General features: G+C 37.4%; 1 protein-coding gene across 2 annotated transcripts in view; it reads right to left on the reverse strand.

Annotated features, from left to right (window-relative positions):
* Positions 1–1360: 1360 nt before the first annotated feature.
* Positions 1361–17359, reverse strand: part of ADAMDEC1 (ADAM like decysin 1) — a 40613-nt gene continuing 24614 nt past the window's right edge. For both annotated transcript variants that reach the window (XM_074195283.1, XM_074195279.1), the window contains exons 9-14: positions 15744–15907; positions 14196–14277; positions 12676–12806; positions 10858–11035; positions 9913–9998; positions 1361–1937 (exon numbers count right to left, since the gene is read on the reverse strand). In XM_074195283.1, the coding sequence (XP_074051384.1) occupies positions 1934–1937; positions 9913–9998; positions 10858–11035; positions 12676–12806; positions 14196–14277; positions 15744–15907 (645 nt within the window). In that variant the 3' untranslated portion in view covers positions 1361–1933. The remainder of the gene's footprint in view (positions 1938–9912; positions 9999–10857; positions 11036–12675; positions 12807–14195; positions 14278–15743; positions 15908–17359) is intronic.

A 17359-nucleotide genomic window follows, 5' to 3' on the forward strand; every position in this document is an offset into this window, starting at 1 on the left:
CTTTTGGAAAGGAACCAGATTCTGACTGATTAAGCACTAATTATATTTTAAATAGACCAGAGGAAATGGCCAGTAGCAAATAAATTCATTTATGCAAGTAAAACAATAAACAAAAATCAGTAAAGTTAGATAGCTTGAATAGAGTAAAGAATACTGAAAAATTAAGCAGCTGTTCATGTGGGAGCAAGAGAAAATACCTCCCCTGAACCAAGGAGAGAAGAAATAGTCTTATGGTGGGGAGGCTGCTTTCAAGGTTTGTAAGAGCTATAAATCAGGACATTTATTATCCATCATATGGATTGATTGGATGAATACTGGCTTCCCCACAGAGTTGCATATTCAGTGTCACCTGTTAGTCATTCAAAAATTCAAGATTTGCTTCTAAGACTCAGATCTCTCTCAAAGTCCTACTCTTTGGGGATATTTTCCAATAATTTTCTTTACACAGATGAAAAACATTTGCCCAAAATTCTCCCAGCCAATCATGTGTCATGTTCACTTAATAACATTTAATAACAGAAACTCAGGGCTATTTCCTCGGAAGGGGGCGGTGTTAAAAATATAGAATGTCTACCTCAACTAGGTGAGAAGAGATGTTATAAAGTTATCTCTTACACTTAAGTATTTGATTATGACTGTTGCTATTTGTGTATGTGTGTGTGTGTCTATCGTTAGACCAAAGACATTGTAAATGATTCCTGCAACATTCCAACAGGATGATAAATCTAAATTTGGAAAAAAATCTCAAATATCATCTAGTTCATCCTTTTACAGATGAAGAAACAGAGAATCTGATAAGGTAAATAAGATGGTCAGAGTCATACAAGTATTAAATACCATAGGTAGAATTTGGATCAAGTCTTCTGGCTCTATAGCCCAGAATGAGCCTTCACCTGAATGTCATGTTCTCCTGGATGATCCCATTGCTCCTACTCTATTAACCATTTCCTTGATGTCTTCCATATTTCTCTGCACCATGGGAGCTTCTCTCTCTAGGAAGTGTAGACATCATTCTCATAATTCTACAAGACATAGTAATCTTTCCTCAAACAGGTATGTGTCCATGTGTTCATGTGTGTGTATATATGTGTTGTTTGTGTTCCAGTGCTTGGTACTATACTGATACAAAACAAATGTTTTTCTGAGTGATTTTGAATGTGTCTTATATGTGACTATTTTATCCTTTTACACTCTATCCTTGCCCTTGGCCATATCTCCTCCTCCTTCTCCTTGTGACATCCATCTTGATATCTTTCCATGTTTCCTCTTCCATGAAATAGGGCATTGAATTTGGAGCCAGAGGATATGAGTTTTTTCCTATTATATAGATACACATATATATGTGTCTCTGTACATATATACAACACACATGATACATACACATGTGTATTTGTTTTATTGGAGGAGGATGGTGAAGTAGAAAATTCCCAGAAAGATAGTTTTATAGTTTTATCTGTTACATGTCTATAGTTTGTTATTTTATTCTTTTATTAAGATAAACTTTTAAATATTCAGACTAGGAAGAAATAGATAGAGAGCAGCCCTCAAAGACTTCTTTAATAGTCCCATAAAAATTTCCATGGTTCTTATGCATTCATCACATACTCATCATCATAAGGGACTGTGGAAGATATGTAAAAGACATGCATAGATACAATTGCAATCACAAGTAGATAGATACAATTGCAATCACAAATAAAAGTATTCAATAAATGGGAAACATGCTAAATGTCCATTTGTGAAGATCATAAACATGCCCTAAAGATTAAAGGAGGAACAAGCTCAATTTCTTTCTTTCTTGTTATCATCACCCAAAACAGAAACCATAGCATTGAACTTAGAAGAAATTGTGTTCTCATATCGTATCCTCTCCTGGATGGATTCTCTCACATTGGGCTGATAGGTCCCTTCAGTTCATCGAGTCTCAGTTGCCTCATCTAGAAAATGGGAAAAGAATTTCAGGACTTTTACTCCCTGTCTTCTTGTCGAGGACCTCCCTTCTTCAGAAACCCTCCTCTTCTTAACAGCCACTTAGGCAGTTGAAAAATATTTTTTGAGCAATTATTATATATGAAATACTGAACTAAGAGCCAGGGATGTGAAAAATACAAAGAAAGGAGAATAAAACAAAATGCACGCACATGCACACACACACACACACACACACACACACACACACACACACACAACATTCACAACAATTCTTTCCCTTAAGGAACTCACATTCTCATATTCTGGTTGGGAAAACATAAGTAAATAATTTAGTAAAAGTAAGATATGTACAAAGTAAATGGAAAGTAGTCTGATAGGGCAAGAAATAGAAACAGGAACATCTAGAGAAATGAAGAAGGGCTTCCTGAGGGGGGAATTTGAGTTAAGCCCATCAAGAGAATCATCTTCAACCAATATTCCCATCTCCACCTCCCACATACTTACCAGTTCAGGGACCATCATCAAATCTGGTTTTGCATTGAATCTACTCCCCCAGCTCCAGTCTCAGCCCCACAGTTTGGATATTACCATTCCCCCTTATGTGTACACTTTCTCCCCCCACCCTTACAATGGGAACTCCTTGAGAGCAAGGGCTATCTTTGTATAGCCTTCAGTAAGCAAGGTTCTTGTACAAAATATGGCCCATTGCAAAATCTTTAAAAACTGCATTTTTTTTCTTTTGCTCACTACCCAAGGAGTGAAGCTCAAATCAGATCCTATGAAATTGAGAGGGAAGGGAAATGGCCGAGTCCCTTACCCCTTGTGTTCCTCACACCTCTAAGAATTGATAATGAATTTGAGGGAGTTATGGTTTGAATGGGTTGCAGAGTGAACTTGGAGTCAAGAAAAACGGTTCAAATTCTGCTTCCGACACTTGCTGGCTTTGTGAGTTAAATGAGTCATTTAAATCTTGGTAAATAAATGAATGAAAACATGCATGCATGCACACATGAATAAATGAATGACTGAATATAAAAATTGTTAAGTTTTCACTATGTGCAAATACTGGGCTAAGTTTGAGATATAAATAGAAATACAAGATAATCCTTTTTTCTCAAAAAGGAAAAGACAACCCAAATAGGTTCTTTGGGTGACTCCAAGAATGTACAATTAATAACCATGCTCCCAATTTGCAATTGGGAAGGAGTTGTCACACTATGTATTTCTAGTTAAAATCTGAGCCAAAATAACTCATGGCCTAGAAGACACAGAATGCAAAACCCAGACTCAGAAAAAATTGACTATGGATGCTGACTCTGACACTTGGATGTCACTTCATTTCCCTGTGACTCAGTTGTCTCATCCAAAACTTGTGAGTAAGAAAGCACCTACCTTGAATGGTCGATATTATCAAATGAGATCCTGTATGTAAAGGATGGTGCTACTCATACTAAATAGGGCAACTAGGTGGTGCAATGGAGAGAGTATCAGACCTAGAGTCAAGAAGTCTCATCTCTCTGAATTCAAATTTTAACTTCAATGCTTATTAGCTGTGTGACCCTAGACAAGTCACTTCACCTTGTTTACCTCAGTTTCCTTATCTGTATAAAGAGCTGGAGAAAGAAATGGCAACCCCCCCAACAATTCCACTATTTTTATGAAGAAAATATCAAATGGGGTCATAAAGAATTAGATATAACTGAAAACAGTGCATTAGAAGCATATATTTATTTTTGTTATTATCAAAATGATTGTTTTTATTGAACTGAGAGTTAATCCAACCAATGGAGAATTTACATGGAATTCAGAACTCTATACTTATGAATAAGACATTGCTGTCATGGTGGTGGTGGCAGCAGTGGTTTTTGAGTATCAAATGTCATCTTTATGGGAACTATAAAATGTCTAAGTAAAATGACATAATTCCTGCCATCCAGGAGTATATGGTCTTATAAAGAGGATTAGGGATACCCATGCATAAAATCAGATGGAAAGGAATAAGAATATTAAGAGATCCATTCAGACAAAGGTTCATAAGAAATATAAGAGGGAGGGGTGACTTTCTTGGTTGTAGGAATGGGCTGTGGCTGTCATTGTGAAAAAAAACAAGGAAAAGGCCAAGGAAGTTTAAAAGAACAAAGATTATTTTCGTTTTAATTATCAAAATTTTTTCCCCTTCCCATTTCCTGTACCTGGGGGAAAAGGAAAGAAAGAAAAGAAAATTCATGCAAGAAATAAACAGTCTCAAAAGACTGTGGAGCCATGCATACCTTTTGACTTACTGGAACCATTATTAAATCTATATCTAAAAAGAGATGAAAAAAAGGAGAAAGATCTATATGAATAAAATTAATTATAGCAGCTCTTTTCTGATGGAAGGGAATTGTAGGTTCAGAGAAGGCCCATCAGTTGGAGAATGACTGAACAAATTGGGTTATGCAATTGTGATGGAATACTATTGTGCTATAAGAAATGATGAATAGGATGCACCCAGAAAAACACCATAAAGAGTTGCGTGAGCTGAAGCAAAGTGTAATGCACTGTTTACAAAATGGCAGCAATCTAATACGATGATTAGCTACAAGTGACTTGGCTATTCTCAGCAAAGAAAAATGATCCAGGACAAATCTGAAACCACATGATGAAGAATCCTATTCATCCCCAGAAAAAAAACCGAGGGTGTCAGAATTCAGATTGAAGCATACTTGTTTTTAACTTTCCTTTTTCTTGAGGGTTTTCCTTTGGTCTTTGCTTTCTTTTACAACATGATTAATATGGAAATAAGTTTTGCATGACTGCCCACGTATAACCTTTGTTGAATTGCTTATCCTCTCAATGAGAGGTATAAGTAGATGAGAAGGGAGAGAATTTGGAACTCAAAGTTTTAAAAACAAGTGCTAAAAATTGTTTTCACAAAAAAGAATATTTTATAATGGGAAAATAATTATTTTGACAAAGAAGTTGGTAGAATATATTTTAATAATCCTATTTTACCTCCTTGACTTTAATCTTAAACCTATTATTTCACTTTCTTTCTGTATCTTTAGTGATTAAAGATAACAATGTTTCTTTAACTTTAGTAAGTTTGGATTATATCTGAATACAAATTCACTAGAATTGGATCTGAGAAAAAAGCAAAAATTACAAAAAAAACCCAAAACAAATAATCAATCAAATAATATTATTTCTGCCTTTGGTCATGGAATCAAATAGGGAGTGAAAGACAATGATGAGTCTATAGTGACAGAGAATTTGAACCTAGTTGAATTTGGAGACTTTAGAAATAGGGAATTTGAGATGAAATAGGGAATGGGAGATGAAAAACTCTGTTTTGTGAATATGAGGTACCATTGGGGCTTACATTGGGTAAGTAGATGTGGGTCTAATGGGTCATGGAGGACTGAGGGATAAGTCATCTGTGTAGAGATGAAATTTCAACACAGGGAAGCTGAAGATAGTAATGAGAGAGAATATTGGGAGGAAAGGAAAAAAAAGACACAGGGCAGAGTCTTAGGGGACATTCCACCCTAGAGAATGGGAGCAGAAAATTTCACCATTACAGGAAGAAGAGGAAAAATGTCAAAGGAGGTAAAAGAGAGATTGACCAAGAATTAAGAGATGAATACAACTGAGAAATCAAGTCAGTAGACACTTTCCAGAAAGATGGAGATGGTTGCTCAATGATGAAGAAAATTCAAGGAGGATGAAATCTGAGAAAAGATCATTGGCTTCTTCACTTAGCTCACTGGTGATGTTGGGAGAGACCTATTTGAGCAGAATCATGTGGACAGAAAACCATTTGCAAAGGGTAGAATGGTGAGAAAACAGAAGGTGTCTACTTTTTTTAAGAAGTCGAAGGGGGAAGATAGAGGATGGCAGCACTGTGGGACTACAATATAAGGAGAAGAGTGTCCTTGAATTTGTTTGTTTTCATTGGAGAGACCTGAACTTGGTTTTGTTGAAAAGAAGGAACTAATTAGAAGGGGGGGGGACTAGAGATTAGAAAGATGTGGGGGGAAATTGTTCCTAAAATTGTTCATAACACTTTGGCTGGATCTTTTCTTTACACATAATTTGTTCTCTATAATTATGGAAATTTGGGCTCTTGGCTTCTCTTCAATAATTACTACCATCACTTTCACCCTACCTCCAACCCTCAAGTTCATTGGGAGAAGAGTCTGATTCATATTTCTTCCTATATCCATAGTATCTGGTCCAATGCCTAACAGAGCAACAATGTTTAATATGTTTTTGTGGGTTGTACGAGTGAATGGGATTATTAATGGCATGAAGTCATAGAGGGAATAGAAGAGAATTGAGTCAAGAAAATAAAAGTACAGTTTTATCTTGACAAGGAGACAGAATACTTCCTACATTGAAAATGGAAGAAATAGTGGCAAAAAAAATCAGAAGGTGAAGGAATGTCCATCTATTTGGGAATGGCTAAACAAATTATGGTAGAAGAATATTATGAAATATTATTGATCTATAAGAAACCATAAATGGTTGGACTCCAGAGAATCATGGAATGAATTACAGGACCTTATGCTGAGTGAAGGGAGCAGAACCAAGAAAACTGTGCACATTAACAACAGCATTGTGAGATAATAAACTTGGATGGAAGCAGCTGCTCTCAGCAGTTCAGAGGTCTAGGACTGGCTATATTAGACTGGCTATAGACAATGTTATGCCCATCTAGAGGAAGGAAAACAAAAACAACCAAAAAACTTTCAGAATCTTATGCACACTTTATAAAAATTATCTCTTATGGATCTCTTTCCCTTCATCCTAATTGCTCATACTGAAAATGAGTAATCTGTAAGCATGTTTATCAAAAATACGTATGTACAATGCTCATCTGGCTGCCACTGAGAGAGGGGGGTGGGAAGGGAAGGTGGAAGGAAGTTTTGTAATTTAACAATATACATGTGAATATGGCTGAAAAAATAAATAAATAAAAAGAAAAATGGAATAAGACAGAGAGTATATGGATAAATTCAGGAATATTAAGAATAGAAAGGCAGGAATTTGTGTGAGCATATATTTAATGAATTATTAGGCAAAGTCATTTACTAGAAGGAATGGGATGGACCTGAAAGAGAGGAGTTTCAGATTTTTAATTAGATTAATAATAGTAAAAGAAAAAGAAAAATGTATTTCAGTCTGTGTTCCTATACCTTTAGCTCTGTCTCTGGTGGATCACATTCTTTATGATAAGCCCATCACAAAAGTTACTTCCAGATTTTTCCACTAATGCAGTTGCTGATTGTAATTCCCTCTATCCATACCTCCCCACTCTCCTTTCATTCTGTCCCTCTTCTAAAATGCGTTATAGGGTAGCTAAGTGTGGACTGATCACTGGCCCTGAAAACTAAGGTTAATATTTATATTACCTTAAGAAAAGATGAATAAGAATAAGAATAACAAACAATCATATTGAGCTTTAAGGTTTGTAAACCATAGATAAGGAATTATGGGAAATTCAGTTAGAATAACAATGAAGAATACAGCTATAAATGGATAAGTATCATTCTGCAGTGGAAAAACAACGATATAGTCATATCATGTAAGTGTAATATCAATTATTATTAGAGAAATATTCTATTGCTTTTAGCATGCTTCTATTAAACTCTTCTATGGACCAGACACAGTGCTAGACTCTAGGGCTACAAAGATTACAAAAAAATATGGTTCCTACCTCCAGAGAGTTTACATTCTATAAAACAATATAGATAGAGACTATGGGATACAAAATATATTCAAAGTCATTTAAGAACTGGAGGGATTGCCAAAAGTCTTGTGGACGAAAGTGGCCCTTGAGCTGAATGAAAGATTCTAAGCAGAGTTTAGGACAAAAAGGCAGATAGGTAAAGAATTCAGCCTGTGTCTCTTGTACAGAAGTGGTAGACATAACATCAAACACAGAAAATATGATGTAGAGCAACTTGGTTGAAATCTAGAGAGAGTTAGGAAGCAAAATATGAGAAGATGGTATAATTCCAGCTTCTTTCAAAAACATGTTTTACAATTGTGGGCATTTTGGTTTCAACTGAATTCAATAATCATTGAATAATTAATATGCATAAAGTCCTGACCTAGTTATTAAGGCAAACACAAGCATGGATAAATTGGGATCCTTGAAGTCTAATGTGGATAATAAGATACATAATGTTTAGAATCTGCTATTAAACCTAAAAGTGATAAAGGTGGGGCAGCTAGGAGGCACAGTGGATAGAACACCAGCCCTAGAGTCAGAAGGACCTGAAATCAAATTCAGACTCAGATACTTATTACCTAGCTGTGTGACTTTGGACAAGGCACTTAAGTCCATTGTCTTGCAAAAACTAAAAAAAAGAAAAAAAGTGATAAAGGCAAAATGATAGCATAAAATGCCCTCTGAAAGGCAACACCAAAAGAGTAAAAAAGTAGGTTTAGTCTCCAAAAGGTTAATCAGGTAAAGTTTCATTTGTGTATCATTGGAGTGGAGCTTTGAGGGATGAACAACATTCCAACTGGTGAGATAGGAGGCAGAGAGAGGAAAGAGGCATTGATTCTTGTATAGGAAATGGGATGAACAAAGGCATTAATGCAGGAAGCCTTGCAACTTGTGCATGGAAGAGTAAACAGGATATTTGACTGAATTGTGGAGGAGAGTGTGATGAGATCAGTCCACCATGGTATGGTAATATCAGTTCACAGTTTGGAAAACCTTAAAGGTCAGGACTTTGGACTTTATTCAATCAACAATCAGGAACCATTGAAAGCTTTTGAGCAAAGGAATGCCCTAAGGTGATATTTGATTAGGAAAAATTATTCTTACAGTCACATGAATGATGGATTGGAGGGACCCTACACTAGAGTCTGGGAGAGAATTAAGAAGCTATATCATAAGTCCATCGAGACTGACATTCAAAGCTTATATAACCTATTCCCCATCATCCCCAAAACACATACCTTCCCAGTCTTCTTACTACTTACATACCCCTCTACATTTTGTTCCATTCAGTGATACTGGCTTCCTGACTGTTCTGTGATTAATACTCTCCATCTTTGATCGACACAGGCTGTCCCTCATTCCTGAAACACTCTCCCTCCTCTATTCCACCTCCAAGCTTCCTCCAAGTCCTGGTTAAAACCCTACAGGAAGCTTTGCCTCACCCCTTTTGAATCAGTATGAGACAAAGTCATTTACACTAAGGTAGGGAATGGGCCTGGAGTTAGGGGACTAAGAAAAGGGGGGATGCTTCAGATTATTAATAAGTTTAATAATAATAACAACAAATTGCATTTTCTACAGCATATAGAGAAAAATGACGATTAAATCAATCTCTCTAGCATCCCCTCATCAGCTCAATAAGAGTTTGATAAATGAACCATTCTCTGGACTGGGTGCTGAGGATATGAAGAAAAAGGAAAAAAGGAAAATATCTTATCCTCAGGGATCTGGCATCCTGCTTAAGAAATTTAGAAACTAAAGAGGGAGTGAGAGCTAATGCATTAGATTTAAAGTGTGCAATGATTTCATATTTCCATTATCTCATTTACTCCTCAAATGATCCTGTTTGGTTGATGCTATGATTATTCCCATTTTAAAGATAAGAAACTGAGGTCAAAGTTGGTTAATTTACTTTTCACAGGATCACCCAGCTAGTTAGAGTCTGAGGTGGAAGGATGTGAACTCAGATTTTTCCTGTTCTTCCAAGTCCAATGGTTTGTCTTCTAGCATGTGATTTCAGAACTGTCCAGAACTAACCAGCAGGTGAATAACAAAAGGTAAAAGAAGGAGAAAAACATTTGGAAAGAATTCTGGGAAAGAAAGACTTCTGTTTGAGAGGATCTGGGAGTGGGTGGCACCCTAGTTTGACCTTGAAGGAAGGGATGAATGAGAACGAGAATTTGACCTTGTCCATAACTTGTCAACTAGTAGAAAGTCAAAAGGAGAACAAAAGGCAAAAAAGGAGAACAAGAGGTGGTCTTAACTCTGTACGTGTTGCTGTGTTTCCTTCACACTGGGTCCCAGGCTTCCATTTGCACACCTGCGCATCACAACAAGGATTTGTGCATTCCTTGGACAAACACATAAACACAACAGAAATTGGATTATTTCTCTTTTATCTCATTAGAACATTATTTTTTTTTCATCTTTTGGACATCTAAGCTTAGACAGTGAGACTGGACAAAAACTTCAGGGTCATCCAATCTAATGCTATCAGAACAGAGAAGGAAACTGAGCGCCAGGGCAATTAACTGATCATATAGATAGTTGAGTATCAAGAGGGATTTGAACCTGGATCCTGGGGACCTTTTTCATACATCACTGAAAAAAAAATGAGACTGACATTCAGAAGTCCTCTTTTCATAATACTCATATATCTTCCTTGACTATATCTTTTACAATAGGCCCCTTCCCTTCCTAGCTTTTCAGTCTTAGAATTTGCTCACTTCCATAAACTCTACTATTCCTCCTACATGATAATCCATTCCTCAACTCTTTATCTTTGAAGTGGCTATTTCCTAATGATCTCCCTTCTCATATCTGCCTGCTGGTTTCTCTGGATTTCCTCAACACATCTCAAATAAGATATTGGAAACCTCTTTTTCCATCTGCTCACTTCCCCTCACTTCTCAGTTCCATCCTCTCTCCTCCTCTACCATCTCTTCACCTTGGCTCCCCTCCTTTCTTCTTCCCTTTCTCCTGTCTCTTCACCTATACTACCCTCTGAGATCAGATTCCATTTACACTACTATATAGCTTATATGTATATAATTATGAATATATTTTCTCCCCTAATTGATAGCAAAAACACTGGTTTTGCCTTTCTTTTTATTCTCAGGTCTATATTATTATAATGAAATTCAATACCATTGTCTTTCCCAGTACAATTTTTAAGAACCAAATTAGATTTAAGTAAAAATGGCAAATACCTTGAGTTTTCCACAATCGCAATCTTCACCTACTTCCTGGAGTTTATTCCCACAGACTGGATTGGTTATAATGTCTTCTGGGGCTGGCGCTTGGAGAAGACACAATGGTTTTCTTGTTAAGAGGTAATTTCGAAAACGTTGGAGGGAGTTTTGACTGAAGTCCTTTGGGAATTTAGAGCTGTGGATAAAGGATATAAAGAGAAGTTGCGTGGTGATCTAGGTTGTGTTTCACTTGGTCTCTTGATACAATAGATCAGCCATGATTAGCCTTGGAGAAGGGCGGCCTAGGAATGATGTTTGTGGGACAAGTGTTTGTGATGCTTAAAAGGACAAAATCCCCTTGGGATTTGTCCATATTAGTCAAGGTTGTAATAAGAACCATACAAATACTAGAATGAGAGTCATCATCAATTTCTAGCTGGAAGAGGCATCATAAGCCTTCCAATTCAACACTCTTTGTCAAAAAGGAAACTGAAGTCCAAGAAGTTTAATTAATTTGCCCAAGGCTGTGGCAACTAGTAAGGCCAAAGGGAGAATCTGAACCCCAGTCTATGATTCCAGTCTATCCTCTCTCCATATTGCTGGGACCTGGGATTTCATAGGTATTACTTTGCATTCCATTATCAACCCAATCATTGAAACCTTCAAGAATCCAGGGACATCTCACAGGCATGATAAGAAATCGGAGCAGGATTGGGGGTATTAAAAAGTAGTAACAGTGATAATGATAGTAGTTTACATTTACAGCCATTAACTTCTAAAAAGTAGTAACAGTGATAATGATAGTAGTTTACATTTACAGCCATTAACTTCTATTAGTACATGGAATTCCATTTTCTGCTTCCTTGACTTTGTGTAGACTGTCCCTCAGGTCTGGCATGCATTTCCTTCAATTTCTATTAGCTTCTATCAATTGAAGCCCCACCTTCTATAAATGGTCTGTCATGACCCCAACTAATCCAGAATATCCATATTTTCCCCCTTAAAATACTCTTGCATATTTTTTTATATTAAATGATGGGCAGCATGGAGTAATGGCTAGAGTATTTGCTTCCAAGTCACAATTTCTTAAGGTTCCAGGTAATCCTTTAGAAATGTAAATGGTAGGGGAGGTGTCAATCTGCATCAGGGGAGTGAGTTTCATGGAATTTCCATAAACCAATGAAATCAAAAGTCAAAAATAAGATTAAAATGTATGGAGAACAATCTGCCTCCCTGCAGATATCTCCAGACTGAGATTCATTTTTCTGTCATTTTCTCCATGCTGTCCCACTCCCATTTTATTAAATGGTTCCGAGTACCACATACCAGTCTATATTCTGAAGATAGAAATACAAAAATCCTTTGAAGGATTGAGTTATTTGAAGACTAGTACAGTTTTAATTTTGTATTTCTATCTTCAGAATATAGACTGGTGTGTACTACTTAGGAACCATTCAATAAATAGTTTTATCATTAAATGATGAATGAATAGAAAGATGAATAAACAGATGAATAAATGAACTCTGAATCCTAGACTTAGAGCCTTAGGATGTGCAAGATCATCTAGGCTACCATCTAACCCCCATGGAGAGAAGAACAGCCTAGAACACAGAGATGTGTTCTCCAAACTGTCCACCTCATCAATGACTGACACATTTCTTTGGTCTCCTAGTCTCATTATCTTAGCCTGTGTCATTGAAACACTGTACACACATACATGCTTTCATACAATGTGCACACACATACATACACACACACACACTCATGCATACCCTCCATCACCTTCCTTTGCTGTTCTTTTTTTCTCTCCTTTGGTAGGTATTGAGGTAGACTTACCTCAAGTACTGGTTCATCACACAACTCCCAGAGGGGCATTGGGTGGAATAATGTACATCATCCATTCCAAGGGCATGACCCAATTCATGAGACATCACTCCTACCAGTGACACACTATTTTTCCTATAAGCCTAGATAAAAAGAAGAAAAGTATTACTTTTTCATTACCCAAGTTCATCCAGGGTGTTAGAAGAAAGTGGATCTGAACGTAGGTCTTCTAACTTAAACTTTCTACCCTAACAAGCAGTTCCTATTTGAGTCAAATAAACAATCTGGAGGACCTGCTAAGTGTCAGATTCCATGGGAGAGATGGAAATGCACATGCTAGAGGCTCTCTCATGAGTCTTGGCGGTACAGGGCAGGGGAGCTCAACACTGTTTCTAAATGAGTCTAAACACAATTGAATGCTCCTCTTCACTGCCATCCAAGGTGAGCCACAGAGAGCTCCAATTCCTGCCCTATCTGGGCCAGGTTTGTTTCGGCCATTGCTGTTGAGCCTGCCAGAGTTCTATAGAAGAGCTAATTCATTGAGGAAATGTTTCAAGAGACTGTGTGGTGCTATGATGGAAAATTTATAATCAATTCTACCTGGCTTAAATCTGGTTGCAGGCACTTGCTACCTAAATTTAACTGTTTAGAGACTCAGATTCCTTCTCTGTAAAACGAGGTTCACAAATAGTATCTACGTCACAAAGTTATTATGACTTGATCACTTTTCAAATCTTAAAGTGGTCCAAAGCTGTGACTCCCTTTGTAAATAAGGTAATTGAAGTTCTATACCAATTGCTATATGAAACCTTCCATAATCCCACAGCTAGTAAGAACTCCTCTCCCCTCCCCTCCCCTTGTTTTGCATTCTTTCTGATGCTCTTATCATGCACTATTGTGCGCAGAGATTTTCCAAAATTGAAATAGGAAGCATCCTATGGGCTTGGGGTATGTCTTTTTCAATGCACTGTTTCCTATAGTTGTATGCAGAAGGTGGTTAATGAATGCATGTAGCATTGCATGCCTCATGTGAGATTACTATCAGAAGTAGTAGGAAGGGAATCTTTTCTTTTGCCTATTCCACTCCTGAAATTTTTTAAATCAATCCACTTACCCCCACATAAAACTTATACCTAGACTAAAGCATCTTTCCTTTTTCTCTCCTTCCCTCCTTCCCTCCTTCCCCTCTCCCTCCTTCCTTCCTTCCTTCCTTCCTTCCTTCCTTCCTTCCTTCCTTCCTTCCTTCCTTCCTTCCTTCCTTCCTCCCTCCCTCCCTCCCTTGCTCCCTGCTTTCCTTCATTCCTTCCTCCTTACCTTCCTCCCTCCCTCCCTTCCTTCCTTCCTTCCTTCCTTCCTTCCTTCCTTCCTTCCTTCCTTCCTTCCTTCCTTCCTTCCTTCTTTCCTTCCTCCCTCCCTCCCTTCCTCCCTTCCTTCTTCCACAACTATTTACTGAGTACTTGCTGTTTGCAGAACATTGTTCTGATGATGAAGAAGACGATAAACAGTCCCTGGCATCACCACCCTGTACAAACCTCTATCACTGCAACAGAATTGGGACTGCATATGGAGTTTGCGGCCGTCAAGCCCACCCGTTTGTGGTTGAAACCAATTCCACTGTGTAAAAAGAGACAGATGTGCACATGACTCTCCTTGAATCTGAGATTATTTACTTATTTCAATCTTGAGAGAACACAGATTCTAGGTTGTCAGGACATGAAGGCACCATGGAGATAATTTCATACCATTATCTTTTCAAGCAGAAACTTCTGCCTATATACATTCACATATATGGGTATACCTAGATAATGTCCATATGGACAGCATATGGTTTTAGGAGAAGAAAGAGGGAGAGTGATAGCAGCAGCCATAATAACACTCTGATGACCTAAATATCTGATTCCTTTTCTTTATGTTCATGTTCCGGGAGGTTGTTCTTTTCTTTCACTTTTGGGGCCCCTTTACATATCTCTGAACCAGATGCCTTACTAACTTACTATCTGTGTGATATTGGGTAAGTAGGTCCATCTCTCTGAGCTTCTTTTCCTCATCTGTAAAATGGGTTGTTTGTATTAAATGGTTTCTGAGGTCCCTCCCACCTCTAGTGGTCCCTCCCATCTCCCTCCCAACTTTCTTCACCTCTCAAATTCTACTGTACAGATGAGGAAACTAAGCTTTTCTGAAGTTAAATGACTTGTACAAAAGTCATAGAGTTAGTAATAGAACCCAGTCCCAGTATTTCCTATTCTTTCTCTTATTCAATACTGCCCCAAAATGCCATGCTGTACCTAGGTGATGCAGGGGATAATATTCTGGGTTGAGTTGGGAACACCTGAGTTCAAATCAGACCTCAAACATTTACTGTAACAATGGGCAACTTATTTGAACCTCTCTTTGAATAATTTTCTCATCTACAAAATGGAAATAATAATGCCACCCACCCACCAGGAACATTGTGAAGATCTAATGAAATAATTGTTGTCAAATACTGATGATTAATGATGATGCTTTTGTTGATAATGATGATGATATGATGATGATGAAAAGCTGAGAGCCAGGAAATTGAATTGAGATTAATTATCACAAAGTTAGCAGTTAACTCTCTCCCATAGTTCATTGTCCCCCATAGAATAATCAGTAAGGCAATGGAGGATTAGCTTTGGAGTCATAGGACCTGGGTTCAAATCTTAACTCTGTTGATTACTTTCAACATGATTTTGAGCAAGTCATTGAACCTCCCTCTGCCTTAGTTACATATCTAGGACTTCATAATCCTGTGGCATCCTAAAAGGTGTAGAGAACAGTCATATTTAGAATTCTGATGCCTTCTGGGTTCAAAATTTATGGTAACCTCAGAAGACTAATGCTCAGGGATCATTATAAAGCCCATACTCCAAGCCTCCTGGGGTCTCAACCTGAGGAATGTAATATTCCCTTCCTATTCTTTTTATTGCAAAGTCTTCTAAACCCAAAGAGATAAAGATTATGTCGGAACACTTGGCATTGTGAAGGGTTGGGGAGGAGTACTTGGGCGGTTAGGTTGATTGCCATTGTTGAGATGCCCTAACTTAACCGGTCCTCACCTGAGAAGTTGAATATGGTCATACTTCCTCTCCTTCCGGCTTCGGTGCCAGTTCAAGAATCTGTCAAAGTTGATGTGTACATTTGATTCTACCTTAATCTTATTGGTATCTGACCATATCTCCATGCCCACCAAAGCCACGTGAACATCTAAGGTGTTGTAGATCTGTGGAAAGAATAATGATCTTTGTGACTAAAGACATCTAGGACCAAAAACCTATGGGATTCACTTTTTTCTGCAAATATTTAATTGCCCAAGTCTTGAGCAATCTGTTCCACTGAAAACAAACAGAGACAATGGGAACAGTTGCCTTCAGTCTATGGTGAGGTAGGTGACTTCCAGCCTTTATGTAGGTAAGGATGCTAAAATCATTGAAATAAGTTATTGAATTCTTTTTTAAAGCAAGTTTTCATCAAATCTTAGTAATTTCTCTCTTTCTATCTTTCTCTCTCTCTTAGTCTATCTTTCTCCCCTACTCTCCTTCCTGTCTTTAGTTTTGTGTTTATTTTCTGTTCCTTACACAGGGTGCTCTAGTATATTCTATCTCAAGTCTTTGCACTGGCTGGCCCACCCTCCTGGACTTAGTTCTTTATTTCCACAATACAGTTCACATCCCACCTTCTACATACAGCCTTCTGTGACCCCCACTGCTCCTCTTCTTCCTCCCAAAGAATATTGTAATTAATTCCTTTGGTTAGATTTGTATTTATTAACTAAAAGCATGTAGAATATCTCATCTAGCTACTTGTTTTATTTCCCATTGGAATGAACATTATTTTGGTATTCCCAGAGCCCTGCATAGCTGGCAGGTACTAAAATACATACTTGGGGATTGATTGAGCAAAATTCCCAGAAAGCTCTGCTCTGGGTAGTGGGGTTATAAACAAAAACAGACCTTCCTTCCAAGAATCCATATACTGCTGGGGGTGGGAGTAAAGGAAGAGACCCTTATATACATTAGTAAATATAAAGTCATTTGAGAAGGCAGAGTATGTTTAGGGGTGATGCCCTCTGGAGAAATGATTAACTTCACAAGGTTACTGCTGTGTACATTAGGTAAAAGAGAGGGACTCTACTATGTTTAGCAGAAATTATAAAATTATAAATAAATAATTCCAATTATTTCTGGATCATATATGTATATATATATATATATAAATGCATTATTAATAATTACAATGAGTAATGAAATTAGATAAATGGGTAAGGCCCTCAGTCATGGGTCATATGGACTCCATCTCTTAATATAGTAAATGATGGAGCTATTGAAATATTAGGGGAAAAGAAGGAATGGAAGAAACCATTCAGAGAATTTAGAAACAACTGTCATTTTAATTCCTTTGGTTAGATTTGTATTTATTAACTAAAATTATGTAGAATATCTGATCTAAGTACTTGATTTACTTCCCATCAGAATGAAGATTAATTTGGTATTCCCAGAGCACTGCATAGCTGTGGTACACAGTAGGTATTTAATACATACTTGGGGATTAATTGAGCAAAATTACCTGAATGAAAGAAGAATCAGACAAACACCTTGATTCTAATAAATTCTCTCCTTGGTCAGATAATCACCAGAAAATCCCAGAATTCAATCTGAACACAATTTATCCGGGG

The sequence above is a fragment of the Macrotis lagotis genome, chromosome 1, assembly GCF_037893015.1.
Source record: "Macrotis lagotis isolate mMagLag1 chromosome 1, bilby.v1.9.chrom.fasta, whole genome shotgun sequence".
Classification (NCBI taxonomy): Eukaryota; Metazoa; Chordata; class Mammalia; order Peramelemorphia; family Peramelidae; genus Macrotis; species Macrotis lagotis.